Genomic DNA, 27112 nt, shown 5'->3' with positions numbered 1-27112 from the left:
TATAGCCTTAGAGAATTCAGTGGTGACCCATACGCCAGTCAAGGCTCTTTCTTGATCTGAATGATCACAGGGCTTTTCCTGGTTGTTGTTTTCACTGCAGGTGCGACAAAGGGGAAAGAAAACTTCAGCAAGACTGGAATCGTGCAGATTTGTCTTTGTGAATGCCGCATGAATCAAGCCACGTACAAGGTTGTCCTGGAAGAAAACTTGCTTCCTTCTGCTCTGACAATGTTCCCCAAATCTGAGGATTGGTTTTTGCAGAAGGACAATGCTCCATGCCACACAACTTTCCAACTTAATAAAAAAAATATCCTCAATAGTGGTAGAGATTACCTCTGGGAGCCAACACCAAAGAGACCATAATCAAGCCCTCCATCCCCCAGTCATTCAAACGTAGGAACTAGTTCCTCCAGGCTCCACACCCACCCCCGCCTGGCCATCTAGAGGTGTGAAGAGGACAGCCCACAAGTGGAGGAGGGCCAGTTCACCAGTTGCAATCACCGAGGTAGAGGACCGTTGGCACACTGTGCTAGAGGATAATGTGGAGCCACTTCCACCAACATTTCGACCTAAAAGGCATCCAGGACCTCAGCTGGACATGACTGGAATGTACAGCCCCTTCGTCTTTGTGTGTAAACGTACATTTTGTATTACCATAGCATTTTTGTATGTTCTCTATAGTTATGTACTTGAAAACATAAATTCAGTGACTCGCTCCTGCAGGTTCATGCTCTACAACATCCGTAGAGTATGAACTTACCTCACACGGGAAGCGGCGCAGGTCCTAATCCAGGGACTTGTCCTCTTCCGTCTGGACTATTGCAACTCGCTGTTGGCTGGGCTCCTTGCTTGTGACATCAAACACCTGCAACTTATCCGGAATGCTGCAGCCTGCCTGGTGTTCAACATTCCCAAGTTCTCTCATGTCACCCCACTCCTCTGCACACTCCACTGGCTTCCGGTCGAAGCTCACATCCACTACAAGACCATGGTACCTGCCTATGGAACAGCAAGAGGATCTGCCCCTTCCAACCTTCAGTCTATGCTCAAACCCCTCACCCTAACCCGAGCACTGTTCTGCCTTCTCAGGTCTATTGACCCTCCCACCCCTACGGGAAGGCAGCTCCTGCTGAGCTCAGTTCTATGATTAAACAATCAAGGCCTATAAACACTTGTTGGACAATAATTGTAAAAATGAAATGCCTTTGATGGTCTCGCTGGGTGGGACTTGACATACATCAAATTAGTTGCATTTTGTGATTAAAAAAAAAAATTCATTGGAGGTTGTTCCTCTGGAAAAGAGGCCATATGAAATCCACACTCTAGTCAAGAGAATCACCTCGAATGACGAGGCTCACATTCATCCAACCATACTTTAGCCTTACCAGCAGATAGTGCTATGGCCTTTCCAACAGACAGACTTCACTTGCCCTCATAAGGACTCACCCTAGAAGCAAAGAGGTAGCTAAATCAAAACAGGATATTGTATATGTCTATCAGGGGCGCAACTTTCACTGGGGATGGGGAAGGGGACCCCCCCATACATTCTGAAATTGCATTTTTGTCTTCCCCAGTTTTATCATTAGAATGTGATACAAACGGTGGCAACGGTTTACTTTGGGACCATGCGGATGACTCTGAGCAGTCAGGTAGGCTGTTTGGAGTGTTTATCCAACAAAATAAAAATAATAATTATAATAATTATATCCTCCCACTTCTAAAACCAAAGTTGTGCCCCTGTGTCAAACTTTTGTCAAAATAAACTGCAATGCAAGCGTGGGCAATGTTTTCTGGTATTTAGTTAATCGTTTTTCAGTGTTTTATGGCCACGTTTGAATGCATAACATTGAGAGAAAGAGAACACATTTTTATTAGAGAATTTGCAAGACACAGTTGTACTCCGTATGCTATTCATACAAAAGTGGTGGGCTGTAATAGGCTATCATGCTCCGTTGTCATCTGTGGTTGTCATCCAGACAGGAGGGGTTATGCTAGTCGGAACTCTGAAATATCCTATTTGCTAACTTTATACACCCTCCGTTTCCGACTTGCACTTGAACGCGGCACTTACATGCCAGCTTGATCCCCCTGTAGCGCGAGTGTCATTTAGGGAGTTGCTCGGCCCAAGCCAGACGCACCAACACACCCTGCCAAGCGACACTGTCCTGACAAATTAAGCCCTCTCCTGCAGCCTCAAAACACCCGCCGCGGCCTAGAAAACGTCTAAATCACACAGCATACGGTAAGCAATTAATTTGAATTTGTGTACGGACACTCTGGCGCCTGTTACAATGATGCATTAAATCAATGAAGCAAGATAGATGCCACTGATAGCGGTGATTTAACCAGAACCGGGCCGTTATTCTTTCGATGATCCTTAGGCTATACTCATAGGCTACGATTTAAAACATAAACTAAATATGCATTCAGTCCTATTCAACTGGCGATGTTTCGCTGCTTTGATACTGCTTTTGCTGAAACTATATATTTGGTGAAAGATGATTTTTTTTGTGCGTAATTTGAGTAAAACAGCCATCATTATGAATTACAAAAATGTTAACAGAGACAATGACTTAAATTGAGCTATGCCAAATTATTATATCTGAGGATGCCATGTAATATATGGACCGACAGTGAAAAACTTGGATGAAACCATTGGAAAAAACAATGACATTAGCCAATAAAAAGAGAACAAAGAAAAGACTCCAACATCAAGATGTCAGATTACATTTAGATGCACAAACCATTATAATATGTGGAAGAAGATCTTACACTCTGATGATTCCCCCCTTTGTGAACCATAGTTAATCAAACTGTTACAACTTTGTAATAACATAATAACATTGTTAAAGTTGTATAAGAGTTTATAGGTTTTGCACGACACAGAGAGACATGCTTCTGAATGCATGCTTCACTATGCACAGTGACTGTCAAATTATTCATGATCATTTTACAATATCAAAATATTCCTGCTAAATGTATGTTGGTGTGCAAGTGTGTGTCAATCAAATGGCACACATGATTGCCTATTTGTCTATGCCTACTGTTCATATCCCATCAACAGTTGGGCATTCTCATATCTATAAATGGACATCCTTAGTCACCATGGAAACACTCACAACTCCAAACACTGGCCTTGCATGATGAATAACCAATATAAGAGGAAGTTACAGTGTTGCGTGTTGGCCTTTGGTTGTCTGTAAAAAAAGAATGTGTGTGCGTGCGTGTGCGTGCATGCGTGTGTGTGAGACAGAGCAACCTGGAACTCAGTCAGCAGGGGAAGTGTCTGATTCTTACCCACACAGATGTGAGGGCCCAGACCAGGGAAAGCTGTCTGACGCCACAAATGACAGCACACCTAATCCCTCTGTGCCTCACTTTAACACACATTATCCACTGTGTTAGCTGGAGCCATAACCATATATAAGGGTTGTGAGTGTGTTATGTGCGTCATTACTTTTATGCGAGAGAGAATGAAAGAGAAGCCAGGTAAATAAGATGTTATTTGTCCTTGACTTTGAACCCTTTTAGAAACGGTACCCGCCCACGCACAAGTTTAATGACCGACCTTATAACCCGGAGTTGTGTGTTTACACTGCCATAAAGTCAGTCTGGCTCTGATTCTCTTCCTCTCCAGGTGATGTTATACTCTGTGTAAACACTGCAGTATGTAGATGGAGAGAAGGGGTTAAAGGAGCCAAACTGAATGTCTATCTGGGAAGGCCTGTAGAGTTGAGGGTAGGCACACGATACACACTCAGCTGAGGGAGAAGCCTGAGTGGAGAAAATGAGTCACCCCTAAATTAGTACTGAGGAATCTCTCTTCCAAACCGAACTATAGGAAACTTAGGATGGACATGAAGATCGTCATCAATGCATTGATTTGAGTACTAGACATAACACTTGAACCCTATCAGATTGAGAGCAAAAAACGAGTTAACTTTTTGGTTTTCCTGTTATGATTGTGTATTTCGTGTAATCTATAACGTAATTGGTTTATAGTAACAGCTCTCAGTACTTTGCAGTTTCTCAAATCCAGCATCCCTCCTTTCTCTGGGCCTCAGTAAAGACCTTGTAGCAGCTTACCCAGAACACATTCCAAGCTTTTTTTCCAGTTCATCTGATACTGAGGAATAAAAAGGGGCTGGCTGGTGGGGGAGGGGTGCAGCGTACAGGCCAGCAGCAAGTCTCTGAGGGGCGGGAATACTGGAATGACTGACTAACTTTTATGTGGTTGTGGAGAAGAGGGACGGGTAAATGACTTGTGTAAGTCTTGAGGATTTGCATGGGGCAGCTCTGTTATCCTCATGTGCCAATGAGACTGGGACCAGCAGTCAGGTGATCTGTTCTATTTATTCTCCCTCCTGTGGAGTATGAAGTCTACCAAACTACCCCCTCTGAGTCACTGACCAGAACACAGAGCAGATTATCATCAGAGAAGTGACTGAGTTAGAGTATAGTTTGTGTTGACAGTGACACATAACATAGCATATAGTCATTTCTGCTAGTATAGCATTGCTAGTCAACACTGTGAGGCCCAGGGACATGATTTACAGTAAACAAATGACATCCCCTCTCCGAGCACATAAGCAGACAAGTAATTACAGAGGAAGATACCATTGCTTGTATCTAAGTAAAGTTGCAGCAGTGTCACTTGTCAGGTTGCTGCAATATATTTTGATGAATGCATGTATTCATATCATATACAGAAAATAATCATATATGCAATGCAACTTAATTAGCTGCTTTCTCTGATGAGACGTGACAGTGGGAGCTGAGAGGAGCTGGCTTCCCGCTCAAAGAAAGATAACTTCCTACAGGGCTCTTGCTCAGATGATGTTTCATATGTAAATACCTTGGTAGTGATCTAGCACTGGGGGCCTTGATGTTCTCACAGAGCGAACAGTCCTCTCTGTCAGAGTAGAGATCACAGTTACAGGTATTTGGTCATGTAACATCATACTTCATACTGCAAGCACTTCAAAAAGTTTGGAATTAAAGTTTGGAATTCATTTAATACAAATTGTTCAAGGCATGGAAACATAGTGAGCTGCAGGTGTAGTTCTCCCCATATAAATAAGAATGAATAGAACGGGTGTCCCCATTCAAGTCAATGATGGCATAATGGGTGGATTAACGGTCATTGCGTGATGTACCCATAGGAGCAAAGCAGGAAGCTAAAGCAGGAAGTGTACCCAGCAATGTACCCAGCAATGTACCGAGCAATGTACCCAGCAATCTGTGCTGTGATTTGTTGAATCAACTCAAATTACATGACAAAAAATGCATTCCATTGCATGAGCCACATCAGTTAGCATCATTTGAATGAACATTCTACCTTACCATGGAAATGACCTCATAATACCAAGCAACCATTGCGAGGGTACCCATGATGAGTTTACCAGTCGAATTGCCAGGGTTAGAGGTTTCAAGCCCATTCTATTCATTCGTCATTTATTTATATGGTTCTCTCTATCTGGAGGCATGGCAATGTTCATGGTGTTGGACAGAGTTTCAAGTAAAAGCTGACTTGGGCTGATCTGTCAATATACAGAGGAATACCTAGGATAGGATAAAGTAATCCCTCTCACCCCCCCCCCCCTTAAAAGATTTAGATGCACTACTGTTCCACTGGACGTCATAAGGTGAATGCACCAATTTGTAAGTCGCTCTGGATAAGAGCGTCTGCTAAATGACTTAAATGTAAATGTAAATATACAGTAGTTCAAATCAAATTGTATTTGTCACATGCGCCGAATACAACCTTACAGTGAAATGCTTACTTACAAGCCCTAACCAACAATGCAGGTAATTATTATTATTATTATTATATATTTTTAGCCTAAAAAAAAATAAGAATGAGAAATAAAAGTAACAAATAATTAAAGAGCAGCAGTAAAATAACAATAGCGAGGCTATATACAGGGAGTACCGGTACAGAGTCAATGTGCAGGGGCACCAGTTAGTCGAGGTAATTGAGGTGATATGTACATGTAGGTAGAGTTATTAAAGTGACTGTGCATAGATAATAACAGAGAGTAGCAGCAGTGTAAAAGATGGGGGGGCAATGCAAATAGTCTGGGTAGCCATTTGATTAGATGTTCAGGAGTCTTATGGCTTGGGGGTAGAAGCTGTTAAGAAGCCTTTTGGAACTAGACTTGGCACTCCGGTACCGCTTGCCATGCGGTAGCAGAGAGAACAGTCTATGACTAGGGTGGCTGGAGTCTTTGACAAATTTTAGGGCCTTTCTCTGACACCGCCTAGTAAAGAGGTCCTGGATGGCAGGAAGCTTGGCCCTAGTGATGTACTGTGCCGTATGCACTACCCTCTGTAGTGCCTTGCGGTCCGAGGCCGAGTAGTTGCCATACCAGGCAGTGATGCAACCAGTCAGGATGCTCTCGATGGTGCAGCTGTAGAACCTTTTGAGGATCTGAGGACGCATGCCAAATCTTTTCAGTCTCCTGAGGGGGAATAGGTTTTGTTGTGCCCTCTTCATGACTGTCTTGGTGTGATTGGACCATGTTAGTTTGTTGGTGATGTGGACACCAGGGAACTTGAAGCTCTCAATTTGCTCCACTACAGCCCCATCTATGAGAATGGGGGCGTGCTCGGCCCTCCTTTTCCCGTAGTCCACAATCATCTCCTTTGTCTTGATCACGTTGCGGGAGAGATGGTTGTCCTGGCACCACACGGCCAGGTCTCTGACCTCCTCCCTATAGGCTGTCTTGTCGTTTTCGGTGATCAGGCCTACCACTGTTGTGTCATTGGCAAACTTAATGATGGTGTTAGAGTCGTGCCTGGCCGTGCAGTCATGAATGAACAGGGAGTACAGGAGGGGACTGAGCATGCACCCTGAGGGGCCCCCGTGTTGAGGACCAGCGTGGTTGATGTGTTGTTACATACCCTTACCACCTGGGGGCGGCCCGTCAGGAAGTCCAGGATCCAGCTGCAGAGGGGGGTGTTTAGTCCCAGGTTCCTTAGATCCCCGGGAGCTGTAAATCTGACTTCATGATCTGGTGTTGACCAAATGATTATATTTTCAACTGAAACAGGAATCAATGTGTTGTTTATGGCCAATGGTTTGTTCTCTGTTTGCTCTCTCCGGTGGCAGATGGTTCCCCCTGTGAAATTTGTAACAGGACAGATACCCGTGTGATTGAAAACGACATCAATATTGAACTTTACGATGGCTATTAGACGTACTACCATGTCTTCATGCAAGAAAAGATATGGGAAATAAGTATGTGGCTGCTTGTGAAATTTGTCATAGGTTACAAAAGAGTAGAGACAGAGGAAAAAGGAACATCATATTCTTCGGGGTTAGGGTTGCCTGAATTCTCTCCCAAACAAAGGTCACGTGTGAATTCTTTCCCATGCTCTGATGCTGAGGGTTAGTCATACAAATTGAGAAGGAGACCCAAACGGCAGTCTTTCCCTAAATATATTAGTTGGAGACTTGAGTCCTGAGGCATGCAGATGGGCCCTGGTGCAGAAAACACTGTGTTTACTCTCTAGAACATGGCCTCATTTAAGAGCACAGAGCAGCCTGTTTGCGCTGTCTGGAATGTTGTGTGGATAGAATTCATTCAGGGTGTGTTATGCTATGTAGATGTAGGCCTACCGTAACAGTAATTTAACTTCTCATTTGATTTGAACTGTTGTTGTTGTGTGTTTCAAAACGGATAAGAAACGAGGCCTTGTAATCTTATCTTGATCGGTTACTGCTTTTGAAACCTGAGCAAATATAGATGTCTGACACTTCCCTTTCAGTGGGCATCACCTTATGTGTTTGGTTGCTGTGGAAACAATGTGTGGCAGGGCTACTGTCTAAGTGCAGGAACCAACTTAGGCATGATTACCTGGCATCTAGACCACTGACTGAACATTTTGACACGCTTTTCTGAGGTCACTATAGTGATCTGCAAAGAGGATAGGTTTTAAGTTAGGCAGTTAAGACTCCTCAAGTCTTAAAAATCTCAACCATTCCCACATGCCAAAATGAGCTCATATACAATATGTGATAATCTCACTGAGCGTAGCCATCCACTCCATGCTTTTAATACACTTCCTCATTTTTGTGTCTGATATGACAGAAGTGTGATGTTTGTGGGCCTGTCCCATTGGGCTGCGTGCCTGACTGCAAGTGTGCTGTGTGTGTGTGCACTATGCCGTAGTTCATCTATGGTCTCGCTCCTCTCTTCTCTACACACACTTATACTGTGGTGGCACCACTGCTGGGGCTGCCTGTATCAAACCGAGTCACAGCACTTTCCCATCAGAGAGAGGAGGAAACACCCAACACCCAGCACAGGGCACCAATGAGTCACCACATCACACATTATTAACTCACGACTCTAAATGTTATCTTTATATCCATGACAACAGCTCTCAGTGAAGGGAGTGGCTCCCTTCTGCAAAATATGTCCATAAATTGTAGAGACAGACTTTTCTTGTCTTTCACTAGATCTTGGTCCTGAGGTCATATTTGTTCTTATCTTACTGTCTCAGTATAACTTGGCAATTGGTGAATTAATAGTGTTCCATATCATCAATATCTTCTATCAAAGCATGTGTGTGTGTGTGTGATCTTTCCATGCAGGCAGCATGGTGTACCATCCTGAGTTTGAGAAGGCTGGCCAGCAGGCGGGCCTGCAGGTGTGGAGGATTGAGAAGTTTGACCTGGTGGCCGTGCCAGAGAATCTGTATGGAAGCTTCTACACGGGAGACGCCTACCTGGTCCTCAACACCATCAAGCAGCGCTCCGGGAACCTGCAGTATGACCTGCACTTCTGGCTGGGTGAGGACAGAACCCGGAGCAGGATGGGTTGCATTACAAGCCCTGGTGGATATGATTGACGTCATAGAAATACTTTTACTAGAATGGGCATCCTCTTTCAAGTCACTGTGACTTGTGGTGGGTATGTACTGTAATTCTATCTCTATGATTGATGGGAAATGGACTAAGTGAGTGATACTCAAACTTGGTTCATTCGATGTACCGGTATGTGTCCATTGAGTTTTGCTTTAGGGAAATAGTCATCCATGACGTCTGTGGAATCTAGCAGACTAAGTAGCCATTGGGGGTTGGACCTCCATTGTACAAAGACAAGAGAGCAAAACATTGCAATTCAGAGGTTGAGTTTAACTTCTGTGGTTTTTCTGCCCCAGGCGACTTTTGCACCCAGGATGAGAGTGGAGCAGCAGCCATCTTCACAGTCCAGATGGATGACTATTTGGGAGGTAAACCCATCCAGTACCGTGAGGTCCAGGGACATGAGTCCAAAGTATTGCTGGGTTACTTCAAGGCTGGACTGAAGTACTTGGTGAGGAGATGTTATTTGAGATGACAATTAGAATTTTCTTTGACAGTTTTGTCATTATTGCGCTTAAACCCAGGTCATGACACACATAATATTGCATTCATACCTCAGGCAGGGGTATTGTTATAAACTAGTCTCTATACCTAAATGGTTTTGGAGTACATCAACCTTTTAATAGGTATAAAGTATGCCCTCCTTGTGTTGTCCCCTTTAATCTAATCTAATGGTGGAAATATGCCCTAGAAATGTGAATGGCTCCATATTAACCGTGACATATCTTTTGTCACTGTTTTAGAAAGGAGGCGTAGCATCTGGGTTCAAACATGTTGTTACCAACGAGGTGGTTATGCAGCGGGTGCTACAGGTCAAAGGTCGGCGTGTTGTCAGGGCGACGGAGGTGCCTGTCAGCTGGGACAGCTTCAACCAGGGAGACTGCTTCATCCTGGACCTGGGCAGCGTGAGTTACCATCAGCCTGAGGGAGACTGTGTACTTTTAATTTCATAGGACATAGCGTCATCAAACATTGGCGTCACATTTCAATAAAATAAACAGAGAAGACCGTCTTGCTTAAGAGAAAGGAGAAATGTTTAATAGAGAGATTGTCCATATACACATACAATTCTTGAAAACAAATTCCTGGTCAATGCTGACCACATCACGTATCCTGTTTGTTATGTATCCCTCCTCCCACAGGAGATCTACCAGTGGTGTGGCTCCCAGAGCAACCACTTTGAGAAGCTGAAGGCCACTCAGGTTGCCAAGGGTATCCGTGACAACGAGCGCAGTGGGCGAGCCCGCGTGTACGTGTGTGACGAGGGAGCAGAGCGAGACAAGATGATAGAGGTGAGATCATAAACAACTAAAGAACAGGAGAGTCTTCTTACTCTCTTTATCGCTCTTTCTGTCTGTGATTGGTTGACGTTTATTGTGGTGTTTAATGGTGCATAATGCACTTTTGAATAAACTCCAGCTGTGGTTAAAGCATTGTTTAATTTTCAACAGTATATCTAAAAGGGATCTTCTCTGTGCGTCTTCAGGTTCTGGGAGATAAACCCCACTTTCCTGAAGGATCTTCTGATGACATCAAAGCTGATGCCTCAAACAGGAAGATGGCCAAACTGTACAAGGTGGGAATACAGGGAACAATCTACTGAAACCAAGATCAACTGGTCTAGCTGCATAATGAGAACATCTCATATAGACCCTGAGGACTTTTCACTTACACGTCTCTGATCTCTCTGCAATTCTTCCTCTGTCGCTCGTCATCTCCCCCAGGTGTCAAATGCCAGTGGAGACATGTCCATGTCCATGGTGGCAGCAGAGAACCCATTCTCCCAGAGTGCATTGGAGTCCAGCGACTGCTTCATCCTGGATCACGGCTCCGATGGCAAGATCTTCATCTGGAAAGGTCAGCTGGGGTCACCCAATATCAAAGACATATTTATGATCAACTGATTTTTCACAGTTTGCAACACTCTCCACCAATTCAACCAGTCAATGAAAGCATAATACTGTAGCTGGAATTGTTTTGGCATGGTATGGCTGCTGTCGTATCCATTTGGTAACACATAGCATTACAGACCACATTTAGAGAATGAGACATTGTCTTGGACAGTTTCACATGATAAACTTCTACAGAGAGCATATGATGCAACCACGGGTGTCATTTCAGCTTAACCTCCAAGAAATGTATATAAAATTGAAGCTCATTTACTGCATTTCCACACCATTTAAAAACTCAAAAATGCAACTTGGAGAACAGCAAAAACAACTTCCAGTCGTTATCATCTTGTTGCGGTAGCTTCAATCACCTCAGTCAATAGGGGACAAACACGTCATACAATAATTAGTTGCAACGCACGAGGGATTAAAACTAGTTTAGTTTCATGTGAAGTCAAACAGCAGTTACCTAGCCAAAGCCAGCTACTACAGCCATCTTTAACTCTGCACTCTTTTGAGAAAAAGTTTTCCTGTTCCCTGCAGCTGCATCGAAGCGCCTCCCATAAAGCTTGCCAGCCACACAAACAACCTTCCCTCCCACTCCCAGGTGTCCGCAATGTACCACTAAAGTACATTTGCCTTTTAATCAGGATTGGAATGATTTTAGTAGCCTATTTCACATTTTTGGTGTTGAGCTAAGGTATGGCGAGCGCCATACCCTACCGTACACAATTGATACCCCTGGATGCAACTGAAAGGTGTTGTTCTTAATTCAAAATATAATTGTCCTCCGTTATTTATATAAAGTCCTCCATCTTTATAGTTTCTAAGTGGTTGAATTCATTAAACCCACTTTTTGTATTTCTCACCCAACTTCCACACACTCTCACCCAGGTAAAGAAGCCAACCTGGAGGAGCGTAAGGCAGCCATGAAGGCAGCAGATGAGTTCATCAAGAAGATGGGCTACCCCAAACACACCCAGGTGCAGATCCTGCCGGAGATGGGAGAGACGCCTCTCTTCAAACAGTTCTTCAAGAACTGGCGTGACAAGGACCAGACGGAGGGTCTGGGTGTGGCCTATGTCTCCAACAGCATCGCCAAGATAGAGAAGGTGCCATTTGATGCTGCCACACTCCACGACTCCCCCGCCATGTCTGCCCAGCACGGCATGGTGGATGGTGGCAACGGAGAGAAGCAGGTGGGTGGACAAGACCAATGGCTGGGCCTGTGCCCACATTGTATGACAAGCCTTCCCAGTAATCTTTCTTAGAGTAACTATCAGGATGAGTATTTATTTTTAATTTAACCTGTATTTAACTAGGCAAGTCAGTTAAGAACTAATTCTTATTTACAATGATGGCCTAGGAACAGTTAACTGCCTTGTTCAGGGGCAGCACAACAGATTTTTTACCTTGTCAGCTCTGGGATTCAATCTAGCAACCTTTCGGTTACTGGCCCAACGGTCTAACCACTAGGCTACCTGCCGTACCCAGTATTGCTTGTCACTATCAGCTTTATTTATTAGGGCTATTATACAATATACAGTAAAAAATAATTCTGTGAGCTAATCTATGTAGACTGTGAGGGAGGTATGCTAGGGTTTCAGACCAATGTAGCCGATAGAGGAAGGATATTGAAGTAGGAAATCTCTGATGAACAGATAGCAACCAAATGACAGGGGCATGAATTTGTATTTACATATTTAGCTCTGTTTTGGTAGCCTGCCACCATTAGGGGTCACATCATGCGTATGTTTATGTACAGATCTGGCGTATTGAGGGATCAGACAAGGTGGAAGTGGACCCCTCCACACATGGACAGTTCTATGGCGGAGACAGTTACATCATCCTCTATAACTACCACCATGGAGGACGCCAAGGGCACATCATCTACATGTGGTAAGAGAGACACTACAGTAAAAGTACAATTAAACAGTAGAGAGACAATCAGAAGAGATACATTGCTAACTAGAATGTCTCTCAGGCAAGGAAGTGACTCTTCCCAGGACGAAATTGGTGCTTCGGCCATCTTGGGTGCCCAGTTGGACGATGAGCTTGGTGGTGGGCCTGTGCAGGTAATGAATGTGTGTTTGTAAGTGGGTGGGTGTGTGTGTGTATAGAAGTGGCATATTCCTTTTTTCTATGGTTTCCTCTTAGCCTCATTTATATTCGAACCAGTAACCCCGTGTAACCCTGTGTGTCACTCTCCCTCTTCCTCACATTGTTTCCTGTCGTTCATTTGCCTTCTCTCCCCAGGTTTCAGGTGCTCCTATTACCACCCTGGTACTCCCCTCTCAGGGCTGCATAACTCAGTACAGAGCAGAGTATTTAACTGATATGGCTCAATGTGTTTACAGAGCAATCAGCTGGTTGAAATCAACAGGGACCCAAAACAGGACATTAAGGGCCATGTTTATGAGGGTGTTCCCTTTATCCTCTCGGATTCTGTTGCTTCATCACTCTGGCACAGTTACTGTTCCCAGACGAGCCAATTCCCTGACCTGTTGTAGGGACAAAGAGCTGTCTTGCTCATCCTTATGAGATGTGCTCAACTCAAGCAAGGACCATTGCATAGGTTATATAGAGGCCACCAGTGATTCTAGGTCAGCTTTTCCCAAACTCGGTCCTGGGGACCCCAAGGGGTGCACATTTTTGTTTTTGTCCTAGCACTACACAGCTGATTCATTTTTACATTTACATTTAAGTCATTTAGCAGACGCTCTTATCCAGAGCGACTTACAAATTGGTGCGTTCACCTTAAGACATCCAGTGGAACAGCCACTTTACAATAGTGCATCTAAATCTTTTAAGGGGGGTGAGAAGGATTACTTTATCCTATCCTAGGTATTCCTGAAAGAGGTGGGGTTTCAGGTGTCTCCGGAAGGTGGTGATTGACTCCGCTGTCCTGGCGTCGTGAGGGAGTTCGTTCCACCATTGGGGGGCCAGAGCAGCGAACAGTTTTGACTGGGCTGCGCGGGAACTGTACTTCCTCAGTGGTAGGGAGGCGAGCAGGCCAGAGGTGGATGAACGCAGTGCCCTTGTTTGGGTGTAGGGCCTGATCAGAGCCTGGAGGTACTGAGGTGCCGTTCCCCTCACAGCTCCATAGGCAAGCACCATGGTCTTGTAGCGGATGCGAGCTTCAACTGGAAGCCAGTGGAGAGAGCGGAGGAGCGGGGTGACGTGAGAGAAACTTGGGAAGGTTGAACACCAGACGGGCTGCGGCGTTCTGGATGAGTTGTAGGGGTTTAATGGCACAGGCAGGGAGCCCAGCCAACAGCGAGTTGCAGTAATCCAGACGGGAGATGACAAGTGCCTGGATTAGGACCTGCGCTGCTTCCTGTGTGAGGCAGGGTCGTACTCTGCGGATGTTGTAGAGCATGAACCTACAAGAACGGGCCACCGCCTTGATGTTAGTTGAGAACGACAGGGTGTTGTCCAGGATCACGCCAAGGTTCTTAGCGCTCTGGGAGGAGGACACAATGGAGTTGTCAACCGTGATGGCGAGATCATGGAACGGGCAGTCCTTCCCGGGAGGAAGAGCAGCTCCGTCTTGCCGAGGTTCAGCTTGAGGTGGTGATCCGTCATCCACACTGATATGTCTGCCAGACATGCAGAGATGCGATTCGCCACCTGGTCATCAGAAGGGGGAAAGGAGAAGATTAATTGTGTGTCGTCTGCATAGCAATGATAGGAGAGACCATGTGAGGTTATGACAGAGCCAAGTGACTTGGTGTATAGCGAGAATAGGAGAGGGCCTAGAACAGAGCCCTGGGGGACGCCAGTGGTGAGAGCGCGTGGTGAGGAAACAGATTCTCGCCACGCCACCTGGTAGGAGCGACCTGTCAGGTAGGACGCAATCCAAGCGTGGGCCGCGCCGGAGATGCAAATAAGGAACTCATCATCAAGCTTTGATTATTTGAATCAGCTGTGTAGTGCCAGAGCAACAACCAAAAGATGCACACCTTGGTGTCCCCGAACCGAGTTAGGGAAACGCTGTTGTAGGTTGTCTTATATACTGCAGTTCATTATGATTTGGCTAGATCATGCCCTGGCTCTGTATAAGGTTCCATGCTCTGGGAATGTCTGCAACCATCTCTTTCTGTGTACCTGTCTGTTTGTGCCTGTCAGTCTCACCTTCCTGTCTATAGCCAGTGTGAAAAATGGGGCCCTGTACTACGTAGTTATTTAATTGATTTGTTATAATGCATGACTAACAGTGATCCTACATTTGTGGAGAAGCCCACCAGGGTGGAAAAGTCAGTCACAAACCCGTTTATGTTCCATCAAACTGTCCATCATGTCTAACAGCTGATAGCTATGACCCCTATGCATAGTCACTTTAATAACTCTACCAACATGTACCTAATTCCTCAACTAACCGGTGCCCCTGCATATTGACTCTGTACCGGTAACCTCTGTATTTAGCCTTGCTATTGTTATTTTACTGCTGCTGTTTAATTATTTTACATTTTTTTATTTTTTTAACTTATCTATTTTTTACTAATGAAGTTTTAAGAAAAAAAAGTGTTAAAGCATTGTTGGTTAAGGGCTTGTAAGTAAACATTGTTGGTTAGGGGCTTGTAAGTAAACATTGTTGGTTAGGGGCTTGTAAGTAAACATTGTTGGTTAAGGGCTTGTAAGTAAACATTGTTGGTTAAGGGCTTGTAAGTAAACATTGTTGGTTAGGGGCTTGTAAGTAAACATTGTTGGTTAGGGGCTTGTAAGTAAACATTGTTGGTTAAGGGCTTGTAAGTAAACATTGTTGGTTAAGGGCTTGTAAGTAAACATTGTTGGTTAAGGGCTTGTAAGTAAACATTGTTGGTTAAGGGCTTGTAAGTAAACATTGTTGGTTAGGGGCTTGTAAGTAAACATTGTTGGTTAGGGGCTTGTAAGTAAACATTGTTGGTTAAGGGCTTGTAAGTAAACATTGTTGGTTAAGGGCTTGTAAGTAAACATTGTTGGTTAAGGGCTTGTAAGTAAACATTGTTGGTTAAGGGCTTGTAAGTAAACATTGTTGGTTAGGGGCTTGTAAGTAAACATTGTTGGTTAGGGGCTTGTAAGTAAACATTGTTGGTTAGGGGCTTGTAAGTAAACATTGTTGGTTAGGGGCTTGTAAGTAAACATTGTTGGTTAAGGGCTTGTAAGTAAACATTGTTGGTTAGGGGCTTGTAAGTAAACATTGTTGGTTAGGGGCTTGTAAGTAAACATGGTTGGTTAGGGGCTTGTAAATAAACATTGTTGGTTAGGGGCTTGTAAGTAAACATTGTTGGTTAGGGGCTTGTTCATTTCATTCATTTATTCATTTAAGTCATTTAGCAGACGCTCTTATCCAGAGCGACTTACAAATTGGTGCATTCACCTTATGACCTCCAGTGGAACAGTAGTGCATCTAAATCTTTTCAGGGGGGGGGGTGAGAGGGATTACTTTATCCTATCCTAGGTATTCCTTAAAGAGGTGGGGTTTCAGGTGTCTCCGGAAGGTGGTGATTGACTCCGCTGTCCTGGCGTCGTGAGGGAGTTTGTTCCACCATTGGGGGGCCAGAGCAGCGAACAGTTTTGACTGGGCTGAGCGGGAACTGTACTTCCTCAGTGGTAGGGAGGCGAGCAGGCCAGAGGTGGATGAACGCAGTGCCCTTGTTTGGGTGTAGGGCCTGATCAGAGCCTGGAGGTACTGAGGTGCCGTTCCCCTCACAGCTCCGTAGGCAAGCACCATGGTCTTGTAGCGGATGCGAGCTTCAACTGGAAGCCAGTGGAGGGAGCGGAGGAGCGGGGTGACGTGAGAGAACTTGGGAAGGTTGAACACCAGACGGGCTGCGGCGTTCTGGATGAGTTGTAGGGGTTTAATGGCACAGGCAGGGAGCCCAGCCAACAGCGAGTTGCAGTAATCCAGACGGGAGATGACAAGTGCCTGGATTAGGACCTGCGCCGCTTCCTGTGTGAGGCAGGGTCGTACTCTGCGGATGTTGTAGAGCATGAACCTACAGGAACGGGCCACCGCCTTGATGTTAGTTGAGAACGACAGGGTGTTGTCCAGGATCACGCCAAGGTTCTTAGCGCTCTGGGAGGAGGACACAATGGAGTTGTCAACCGTGATGGCGAGATCATGGAACGGGCAGTCCTTCCCGGGAGGAAGAGCAGCTCCGTCTTGCCGAGGTTCAGCTTGAGGTGGTGATCCGTCATCCACACGGATATGTCTGCCAGACATGCAGAGATGCGATTCGCCACCTGGTCATCAGAAGGGGGAAAGGAGAAGATTAATTGTGTGTCGTCTGCATAGCAATGATAGGAGAGACCATGTGAGGTTATGACAGAGCCAAGTGACTTGGTGTATAGCGAGAATAGGAGAGGGCCTAGAACAGAGCCCTGGGGGACACCAGTGGTGAGAGCACGTGGTGTGGAGACGGATTCTCGCCACGCCACCTGGTAGGAGCGACCTGTCAGGTAGGACGCAATCCAAGCGTGGGCCGCGCCGGAGATGCCCAACTCGGAGAGGGTGGAGAGGAGGATCTGATGGTTCACAGTATCGAAGGCAGCCGATAGGTCTAGAAGGATGAGAGCAGAGGAGAGAGAGTTAGCTTTAGCAGTGCGGAGCGCCTCCGTGATACAGAGAAGAGCAGTCTCAGTTGAATGACTAGTCTTGAAACCTGACTGATTTGGATCAAATCTTGACGGCTTGTAAGTAAACATTGTTGGTTAGGGGCTTGTAAGTAAACATTGTTGGTTAGGGGCTTGTAAGTAAGCATTTCACTGTAAGGTCTACAACTGTTGAATTTGGCGCATGTGACAAATTCAATTTGATTTAATTTGACACACAATCATACATACATTTGTAACAGTGTGATTCATAGTCATTCAACAGAAACAGTATTTAGAGGTAGAGGAACTCAGTGCATGGAAATTAGTCATCACACTAAACATCCAAGATTGCAACATTGCCTCACACATGTTTTCAGTACAGAGGTAGACTTCTTCATTAACTCTGTGCAATATGCACCTAATCTCTATTTCTCCGATTAGTAGTCTCCAATTTTGAAAACAAATAAAACTGAACAAGGCTTTGTGCAGGCTCACCCAGGTCCCAAAATGTCAGGAATGGTGTTAAGAGGAGAACAAACACACTCGAGAGACTAAACAGTGAGAAATGCACAGTCAGACTTTGGATAGCCCATTGCTTGGGATAGTTAGGGACCGTCAATAAATTACACAATGTAAGTGGGATAACATTTTCATGTTGCACATCTTTTAGTTCTCTCATTAAATGCTTTTAATATTTGTATATGATTTTAGTTGGTTTGAGGTTATTAAGTAAATGTAATTTGGAGCTATGGACCTTTAAAAAAAATTGTCCTATGTACATTGTGTAATTTACTGATGGTCCCTAACTAGCCCCGATAGGGAAATCGAATGTCAAACCAAATTGACCATGGGCATTACGTTTGGGTCGCATGCAAATGCGCTCTGAATTGATGATTGGGTGCTGCCAGCTGTGGGAACAATTCAAATAAACACAGCCCACTGAAAACTGTTACGGTACTCGTCATTCCGTGACATACTGCACAATTTATCCTATCATCTCGCAAATCTCAGTTTTGGACGAGACTGACATTATGATCATAATTATTCTATTTACACTTTGTAGTTAATTTGTACACAAAATACATTTTTCTGACTCATTTTTCTGACTCATATCGATCGATTGGCCATTTTCTAATCAAGAAGTTGCTTTTTAGGAGCAGTTGCTCTTTAAGGGGAGGAGAGAGAGAAGGCCCCTTTGTGCTGGCGGATGGCGAGACAAGCTTGCTGCATCCAATAAACAGGACTTCCTGTTGTCAGCCAGCCAGACAGATACACAGCATGCTGGGAGAGTAGGGTGGGGAGCGCTGTAGAACACTTGGTGCTTAGTGTTTTCATGCCTTCTTGTTCAGAGCTCACTGCTGCCACCCTGTGGGAAATATTTGCAGACACATGCAGGGCTGCGTTGCAAGTATGTCCATAGATTTCCAAATAGATGTAATTAAATACAATTATATTCTTCCAAAGATCCACTTCTTTTTGTTTTTCACCACACTGGCCCATGTTGACTCCAATGCTTCCCACAGTTGTCATGTTGGCTGGATGTCATTTTGGTGGTGGACCTTTCTTGATACACACGGAAAACTGTTGAGTGTGAAAAACACAGCAGCATTGTAGTTCTTGACACAAACCGGTGCGCCTGTCACCTACTATCATACCCCGTTCAAAGGCACTTCAATGTTTTGTCTTGCCCATTCACCCTCTGAATGGCACACATACACAATCCATGTCTCAATGATTAAACTCCTTATTTTTAATTATTTAACTAGGCAAGTCAGTTAAGAACAAATTCTTATTTTCAATGATGGCCTAGGAACAGTGGGTTAACTGCCTTGTTCAGGGGCAGAACAACAGATTTTTACCTTGTCAGCTCGGGGATTCAATCTTGCAACCTTTCGATTACTAGTCCAACGCTCTAATCACTAGGCTACCCTGCCCTGTCACCTCCCCTTTATCTGCAATGATAGAAGTGGATTTAATAAGGGATCGTAGCATTTACCTGGATTCACCTGGTCAGTCTGTCATGGAAAGAGCAGATGTTCTTAATGTTTGGTATACCCAGTGTATGTTTGTTAACTAGTTTGCTCTGTGTGGTCCAGGTGAGGGTGGCCCAGGGCAAGGAGCCAGCTCACCTCATGAGCCTGTTTGGGGGGCAACCCATGGTGGTGTACAAGGGAGGTACGTCCAGAGATGGGGGCCAGTCCGCCCCCGCAGAAACACGCCTCTTCCAGGTGCGCTCCAACTCTGCAGGGTGTACAAGAGCTGTGGAGGTGAGTGACATGAGGACAATGCCTCTCTTTTTTCTGAAATCAGCTACTAAACTGCAATATATTTACAGGCATGACACTCGTGGTCATTTTCTACCCACCATGTCTTATCCACCTCTAGGTTGATGCTGTGTCCTCCAATCTGAACTCCAACGATGCCTTCCTCCTGGTGACTCCTGGAGCCTCCTTCGTGTGGATGGGCCAGGGGGCCAGTGACACTGAGAAAAATGGCACCCAGCAGCTATGTGTTATCCTGGGGGTGTCCTCCTCAGAATTGCCTGAGGGCGGAGAGACCGGTATGTACATTGTGCCAATGACATTGGCTTACCTTTGCTCTGTGGCTGGCTGTGGCATGTCGTAACCAACTGACTATTGTGTGTGTCTATGCAGATGATTTCTGGGAGGCTCTAGGAGGGAAGGCAGCGTACCGCACCTCCTCCAGACTCAGAAGCAAGGACAAGATGGACGCCCATCCACCCAGGCTCTTTGCCTGCTCCAACAAGTCTGGAAACTTCATTGTGAGTCCCATTATTAATACCATAAGCCATTCATGGTTAAACATCTTTAACCCTGTTTTTTCAAATGCCTTGTTGCCTTCTCCACCCAGATTGAGGAGGTGCCTGGGGAGATGACCCAAGAAGATCTGGCCACTGATGATGTCATGATCCTGGACACATGGGATCAGGTAGATAAATTAGCATGTGGTATTTTCTGAGATGTGAATGTTATTAAGTATGCAGATATAGGATCTTAATTTGACCTATATTTTAACAGCAAAATAAGGGTGACTAAAGTAAACTACATAAAAAGTGCAATACTCTTAATATAACCCTGTCTTAGTGTGGGTTGTCAGTGAATTTATGTAAATCACAAAGCTCATCTGCATTTCCTGTGGTAAAGGAAAATTCTCAGCAACAAGAGTGAACAAATTAAGATCTTACACCTGCACAGTAACACAGTGGATAACATATGAATTGCTGTACATAGTCTAATGAAAGTTGAATATCCTCTTCTAGGTGTTTGTCTGGATCGGGAATGAAGCCCACGAAGAGGAGAAGACTGAGGCGATGGCCTCCGGTAAGTAATCAAATTGAAAACTGCTTAATTTAATAAATGATTTATGAATGATCTTACAGACAGTTTTACATAGAGAATGTTCATGCCACCTTTTCCTTTTGAGTGCATTACTCATGACTAAAACCATTTGATTGAGAAGTTTCCCACTGGGTAAACTGCTCTCTACAGAACTATAATTTAATCCCCTCCTCCCCCAGCTGTGCGTTACATTGAGACGGACCCTGCCAACCGTGACCTCAGGACACCCATCGTGAAGATCAAGCAAGGGTTCGAGCCACCCACGTTCACCGGCTGGTTCCTGGGCTGGGACCATGAGTACTGGACCAGCGACCCCCTGGAGCGGGCCATGGCTGAGCTGGAGCTGTGAACCCTCACCTTTAACCCCTAACCCTGCCGCCTGACTTTACCGCACGCACTGAGCAGCTCCAGTCATGAGACTTAATGGGGAACCCTCTATGCCCCGCCAACCTCCTTTCTTCTGACTGCCAGTGGGAGGAGGCTTTTTGTTGATTTTTTACATTTTGAAAAAGGAAATGTGTCAAAGAATATTGAGCTTTTAGGTTAGAATGTGTTGCTTTGATTAGAGTAGAAGAGGCTGTCATAACCCTGTATATCTGATACAGAGCACTGGTGCACAATTGCAATGCCAATAAGGTACTGTAATAGACAAGCTCTACTCCCCCACCACATGTAAAACGTATGTTTCTCATTTAATGTTTTGGTATTGTGATAATGTTGTCATTATTTCAGCCCACCCCTGCTTCTAAATTCATCCAAGGATATTTAGGAGCAGTTACCCAATGCAGTCTTCTGATAATAAAATGGAGACTTTATTTGTTTTTTTTTACATATGCAAATAGCATGCACGTGACCAATAATAAGGGCTTTAATGGAACCACAGGTTTAGATAAGGCTTTGCACCTGCTACAATCTGCATTAAGATTGAAATATATTTTATACGACGTCAGCAACATTAGGCTGTTTCTATACGGTATCTCACCATTAAGAAACCTATAATATTACAATCATCTGAACCAACAGAGGCAGGGAGACAAAAGCTTTGAGGAAATCACACTGCCAGACATAACCTCACTAGTTATCAATCCGTATCGCTACAGTTTTCGCAATAACAATTTAAAGGTCATTTTCCGATTGAGACGATATATGCAGTGTTTACCGTGAATGCAGTCTCCACCAACGTGGGAACATTGCCTTTAAATTGTATTTGTTTGGTGTCAGCCAGTCAGGAGTATAAGGATCACGCAATTAACGTAACAGCAGTCAATGTCAAGTTCAATGGTTTTCCCCTATTGTTTCAATAAAACCTTATGTCACTGACACTAGATGTGTTGTCTCCCATCATATATATCATTTAAAGTGTATATCATTTTTATTTAAAGGCTGAATCATAGTGAAAATAACAATATGGCTTTGAAGGACAAAAGTGTAAGAGAAAAGTTCCGTTTCAAATGTATGTCAATACATTTACAATTCATCGTAATCAACATTGACCTTTATAGAAACTGTTCAACAGCAAGTTTGCATGATAAGGATATGAAAATATAAACATGATAAGGATATGAAAATATAAACATGATAAGAAATCATTTCAATATGAGAAAAATAGGTTACAACAGAGTGGTTTAGTAACATGAAATAATGTAACTATGTCCTCCTTCACACATACAGTAACACTATACACCAGAATACACTGACAATACAAAACATTAAGAACACCTGCTCTTTTCATGCCAGACTGACCAGGCCATTTCAGGTGAATGCAATGATCCCTTATTGATGTCACTCGTTAAATCCACTTCAATAAGTGTAGATAAAGAGGAGGAGACAGGTTAAAGAATGATTTTTAAGCCTTGAGACAATTGAGACATGGATTGTGTATGTGTTCCATTCAGAGGGTGAATGGGCAAGACAAAAAATATAAGTGCCTTTGAACGGGGTATGGTAGTTTGTGTCATCAACTGCAACGCTGCTGGGTTTTTCACGCTCGACAGTTTCCCGTGTGTATCAAGAATGATCCACCACCCAAAGGACATCCAGTCAACTTGACATAACTGTGGGAAGCATTGGAGTCAACATGGGCCAGCATCCCTGTGGAACGCTTTCAACACCTTGTAGAGTCCATGCCCTGGCGAACTGAGTCTGTTTTGAGGTGGTGCAATTCAATATTAGGAAGGTGTTCCTAAAGTTTGGTAAACTCAGTGTATAACACATACCATGTATTATACAGTAATGTATACTGCATAGGTACTGTAACAGCATCTGAAGAACATGTAGTCTTGATGATAAATACTGCTATTAAAACAGACTAAAATGCACTTACAATTTCCATCCAGGTATGCATAGAAACTGTGTGAGATGAGTACATCGACTCCATGGCAATGAGTTAAGGCTGTGAGCTGTTTAAATGGCCATAGTAAAGAGGTTGCTTCCCATGGAGAGAGAGAGAGAGAGACAGACAGACAGACAGACAAGACAGACAGACAGACAGACAGACAGACAGACAGACAGACAGACAGACAGACAGACAGGGTCCCTAGTACATCCTGGTCTCATAGCAGGGCTGGAAACACCACACCTCAGTAGTACCGGCGAGTGGCGATGCAGTTTCCCTTGTTTTTGTTCAAATCCTGTTTCTCTGTTCCATTCAATGGGAACTCACAATACAGAATATAATCTTAACACACAAAACATTTACATGAAGTTCTTCGACTCATAAAGCTCAACCAAGCTCTTTAGCTAGCGTCCTCTGCACCAGCTGGCATTGACGTAATGTTTGGCACAAGGGAAAGCAGCACACTATGATATACAGTGGGGCAAAAAAGTATTTAGTCAGCCACCAATTGTGCAAGTTCTTAAAAAGATGAGAGAGGCATGTAATTTTCATCATAGGTACACTTCAACTATGACAGACAAAATGAGGGGGAAAAAATCCAGAAAATCACATTGTAGGATTTTTTAAGAATTTTTATTTGCAAATTATGGTGGAAAATAAGTATTTGGTCACCTACAAACAAGCAAGATTTCTGGCTCTCACAGACCTGTTACTTCTTCTTTAAGAGGCTCCTCTGTCCTCCACTCGTTACCTGTATTAATGGCACCTGTTTGAGCTTGTTATCAGTGTAAAACCTGTCCACAACCTCAAAAAGTCACACTCCAAACTCCACTATGGCCAAGACCAAAGAGCTGTCAAAGGACACCAGAAACAAAATTGTAGACCAGCACCAGGCTGGGAAGACTGAATCTGCAATAGGTAAACAGCTGGGTTTGAAGAAATCAACTGTTTGAGCAATTATTAGGAAATGGAAGACATACAAGACCACTGGTAATCTCCCTCGATCTGGGGCGCCACGCAAGATCTCACCCCGTGGGGTCAAAATTATCACAAGAACGGTGAGCAAAAATCCCAGAACCACATGGTGGGACCTAGTGAATGACCTGCAGAGAGCTGGGACCAAAGTAACAAAGCCTACCATCAGTAACACACTACGCCGCCAGGGACTCAAATCCTGCAGTGCCAGACGTGTCCCCCTGCTTAAGCCAGTACATGTCCAGGCCCGTCTGAAGTTTGCTAGAGAGCATTTGGATGATCCAGAAGAAGATGGGGAGAATGTCATATGGTCAGATGAAACCAAAATATAACTTTTTGGTAAAAACTCAACTCGTCGTGTTTGGAGGACAAAGAATGCTGAGTTGCATCCAAAGAACACCATACCTACTGTGAAGCATGGGGGTGGAAACATCATGCTTTGGGGCTGTGTTTCTGCAAAGGGACCAGGACGACTGATCTGTATAAAGGAAAGAATGAATGGGGCCATGTATCGTGAGATTTTGAGTGAAAACCTCCTTCCATCAGCAAGGGCATTGAAGATGAAACGTGGCTGGGTCTTTCAGCATGACAATGATCCCAAACACACCGCCCAGGCAACGAAGGAGTGGCTTCGTAAGAAGCATTTCAAGGTCCTGGAGTGGCCTAGCCAGTCTCCAGATCTCAACCCCATAGAAAATCTTTGGAGGGAGTTGAAAGTCCATGTTGCCCAGCAACAGCCCCAAAACATCACTGCTCTAGAGGAGATCTGCATGGAGGAATGGGCCAAAATACCAGCAACAGTGTGTGAAAACCTTGTGAAGACTTACAGAAAACCTTTGAACTCTGTCATTGCCAGCAAGGGGTATATAACAAAGTATTGAGATAAACTTTTGTTATTGACCAAATACTTATTTTCCACCATAATTTGCAAATAAATTCATTAAAAATCCTACAATGTGATTTTCTGGATTTCTTTTCTAATTTTGTCTGTCATAGTTGAAGTGTACCTATGATGAAAATTACAGGGCTCTCTCATCTTTTTAAGTAGGAGAACTTGCACAATTGGTGGCTGACTAAACACTTTTTTGCCCCACTGTATGTGGGAATGTTTGTTTTGTGTGTGTGTACAGCACTCACACAGCACCCAACAGGCTCCCCTCAGTCTCTCTTCATGAAGGCCTGCATCATGTCCATTGGCAGAGGGAAGATGATGGTGGAGTTCTTCTCGGCAGCTATGGTGTTGAGGGTCTGCAGGTAGCGTAGCTGCAAGCCCGATGGAGACTCAGCGATCACCAGAGAGGCCTCCTTCAGAGCCCGCGAAGCGTTCATCTCCCCCTCCGCTGCTATCACCTACACACAGGACCCAGGGGACAGGAGGCAGGGCGGAGGGGGACAGAGAGAGAGAGGAAGGGAGAGATGGAAGAAAAAGAGGTTAGGTAATGACCATTAAGTAACAAAGATAGATAATGGAGAGAGAGAGATAGAGCAGGCTAGAGGTCATGATCACATGAGCTCCTGCATTTTTCAGCATTTTCTTTAAAAAAGATAGATTTAGAGTTAGATGAACTTGGATTTTTTGTCAGGAACATATACAGGATGCTACCCTCGACAACATAACCTTCACTCCAAATCAAAACTCAAAACCTACAACCTGATTTTGGACGGAATTAAGGAATCACCTGGAGGTTTACAACTACCAATGATTATTATTCTATACAGCGAATTCTCTGGAAAACAACAGAAACCTGAAAACACCATCCAACCTGGAACTGAGTGAGTAATGTTTAGTCTGAAACGGTATTTTATTTCAAAAAGCCAAGAAGAAAAATACACTACATTACTTTATAGGGACTGAATGGTAAATTAAGGCTGCCAAGTTTGATACAGCTTCAATTAGCACTGACGTGTCAAGTGAGAGGTGTCAAAGTCCTTTAGCCCAACAATGGCAGGAGAGTCAAACAGTCTACTCCAACCAAATGGAGAGGCCTTAGAAGCTGCCTCCTGCTGTTCAGAGGTCATTAAAATACAGTACCCTATGTATGTAAAGAATGATAAAGCAAGAAAAGACTACAAAATGAAGCTCCTTATGGAAAATCAAGAGACACTTTTTGCTGACTATTACAAAAATGGGAATATCAGCAACCTTATCTTCCACACAAACCATCCCCTGGCAAGGCACAGTGCTATATTAGCACACTACCCCTTTGTTAAGAGAGGAGGTGTTAACGAGGGGTGGAAACTCAGGATACTTGACAACGAGGACTCTGAGTCAGCTAATATAAATCTCTATAAGTCTGGAACAGTAATGGTACAGGGCAACCCCAAACAGTTTCAGCTGGACTTTCACCTAATCAAATAATTAGCCCAGCAGGAGAATCTCTCCCTTGAGAAAGATACCCCCACATCGAGCGGGTCAGACCAGACCTCTTATATAACCCCACAAACGAGCCACCCCCAGCGGAAATTCAATCTCCTAGCACAGAGTACTACTCTCTCATTGAAATTAAGGATACATTTACCCAGCTGGAGGTAAGGCAGGTGGAGCTGGAACAGCAGGTGATTACACTCCAGTCAGCACAGACCCAGACAACAGTCCAGCACAACAACACTCTCCTAACCAGACCCGGAGTGCTGGAGGTGGAGAGAGACATATGGACAGTGGTGAGACAACTTCAACAGGAGAAACAGCAAGAGCAGGAGAATAACAGAGCACTAGAGGAGAGGATCAGACTGCTGGAGGAGAGGTTAAGGTGGATGGCGTGTGACAGAGAACAACCCTAGAGAGGTGGCCATCCCCGCAGAGAAGCCAGCAGAACAGCCCACCTCAGCAACCGACAAAAGTCTCGACACCACAGCAGAACAGTCCACACCAGACCCTGACCATAGCGTCGACATCACAACAGAACAGACAAATGAAGAACCCCAAGCCCAGGGGCTCTCACCCCCTCTGAGCACCCCCCCTGTCAGCCACCCTGATAGGCCTTCTGACAACCCCCCACACCCACTGAGGACATACACAAGACACAGATTGTTCTCTTTATGGACAAATGGGAAATATATACAAGAAAAAAAAATGTTTTCCCAAACACAGTGTGTCTAAACTCTG

At 44.5% G+C, this 27112-nt stretch overlaps 2 protein-coding genes across 2 annotated transcripts in view; one reads left to right on the top strand and one right to left on the bottom strand.

Moving 5' to 3' along the window:
• Positions 1-2037: 2037 nt before the first annotated feature.
• Positions 2038-22018, top strand: LOC115123587 (gelsolin-like). The gene is made up of 16 exons (XM_029652933.2): positions 2038-2242; positions 8600-8797; positions 9169-9323; positions 9616-9777; positions 10015-10164; positions 10359-10448; positions 10597-10729; positions 11656-11960; positions 12527-12660; positions 12746-12836; positions 19434-19604; positions 19723-19897; positions 19992-20119; positions 20209-20286; positions 20618-20678; positions 20876-22018. Exons 2-16 carry the CDS (start codon positions 8605-8607, stop codon positions 21043-21045), a joined length of 2196 nt encoding a protein of 731 aa, XP_029508793.1. The 5' UTR covers positions 2038-2242; positions 8600-8604; the 3' UTR covers positions 21046-22018.
• Positions 22019-22049: 31 nt separating this feature from the next.
• LOC115123576 (stomatin-like) overlaps positions 22050-27112 on the bottom strand; it is a 31214-nt gene continuing 26151 nt past the window's right edge. The window contains exon 7 of the mRNA XM_065017490.1: positions 22050-25356. Coding sequence (XP_064873562.1) covers positions 25165-25356 — 192 coding nt within the window. The 3' untranslated portion in view covers positions 22050-25164. The remainder of the gene's footprint in view (positions 25357-27112) is intronic.

This window comes from Oncorhynchus nerka, linkage group LG4 (assembly GCF_034236695.1).
Source record: "Oncorhynchus nerka isolate Pitt River linkage group LG4, Oner_Uvic_2.0, whole genome shotgun sequence".
Classification (NCBI taxonomy): Eukaryota; Metazoa; Chordata; class Actinopteri; order Salmoniformes; family Salmonidae; genus Oncorhynchus; species Oncorhynchus nerka.
Note: the sequence above shows the minus strand (reverse complement) of the source record. Positions and strands in the feature narration are given on the sequence as shown.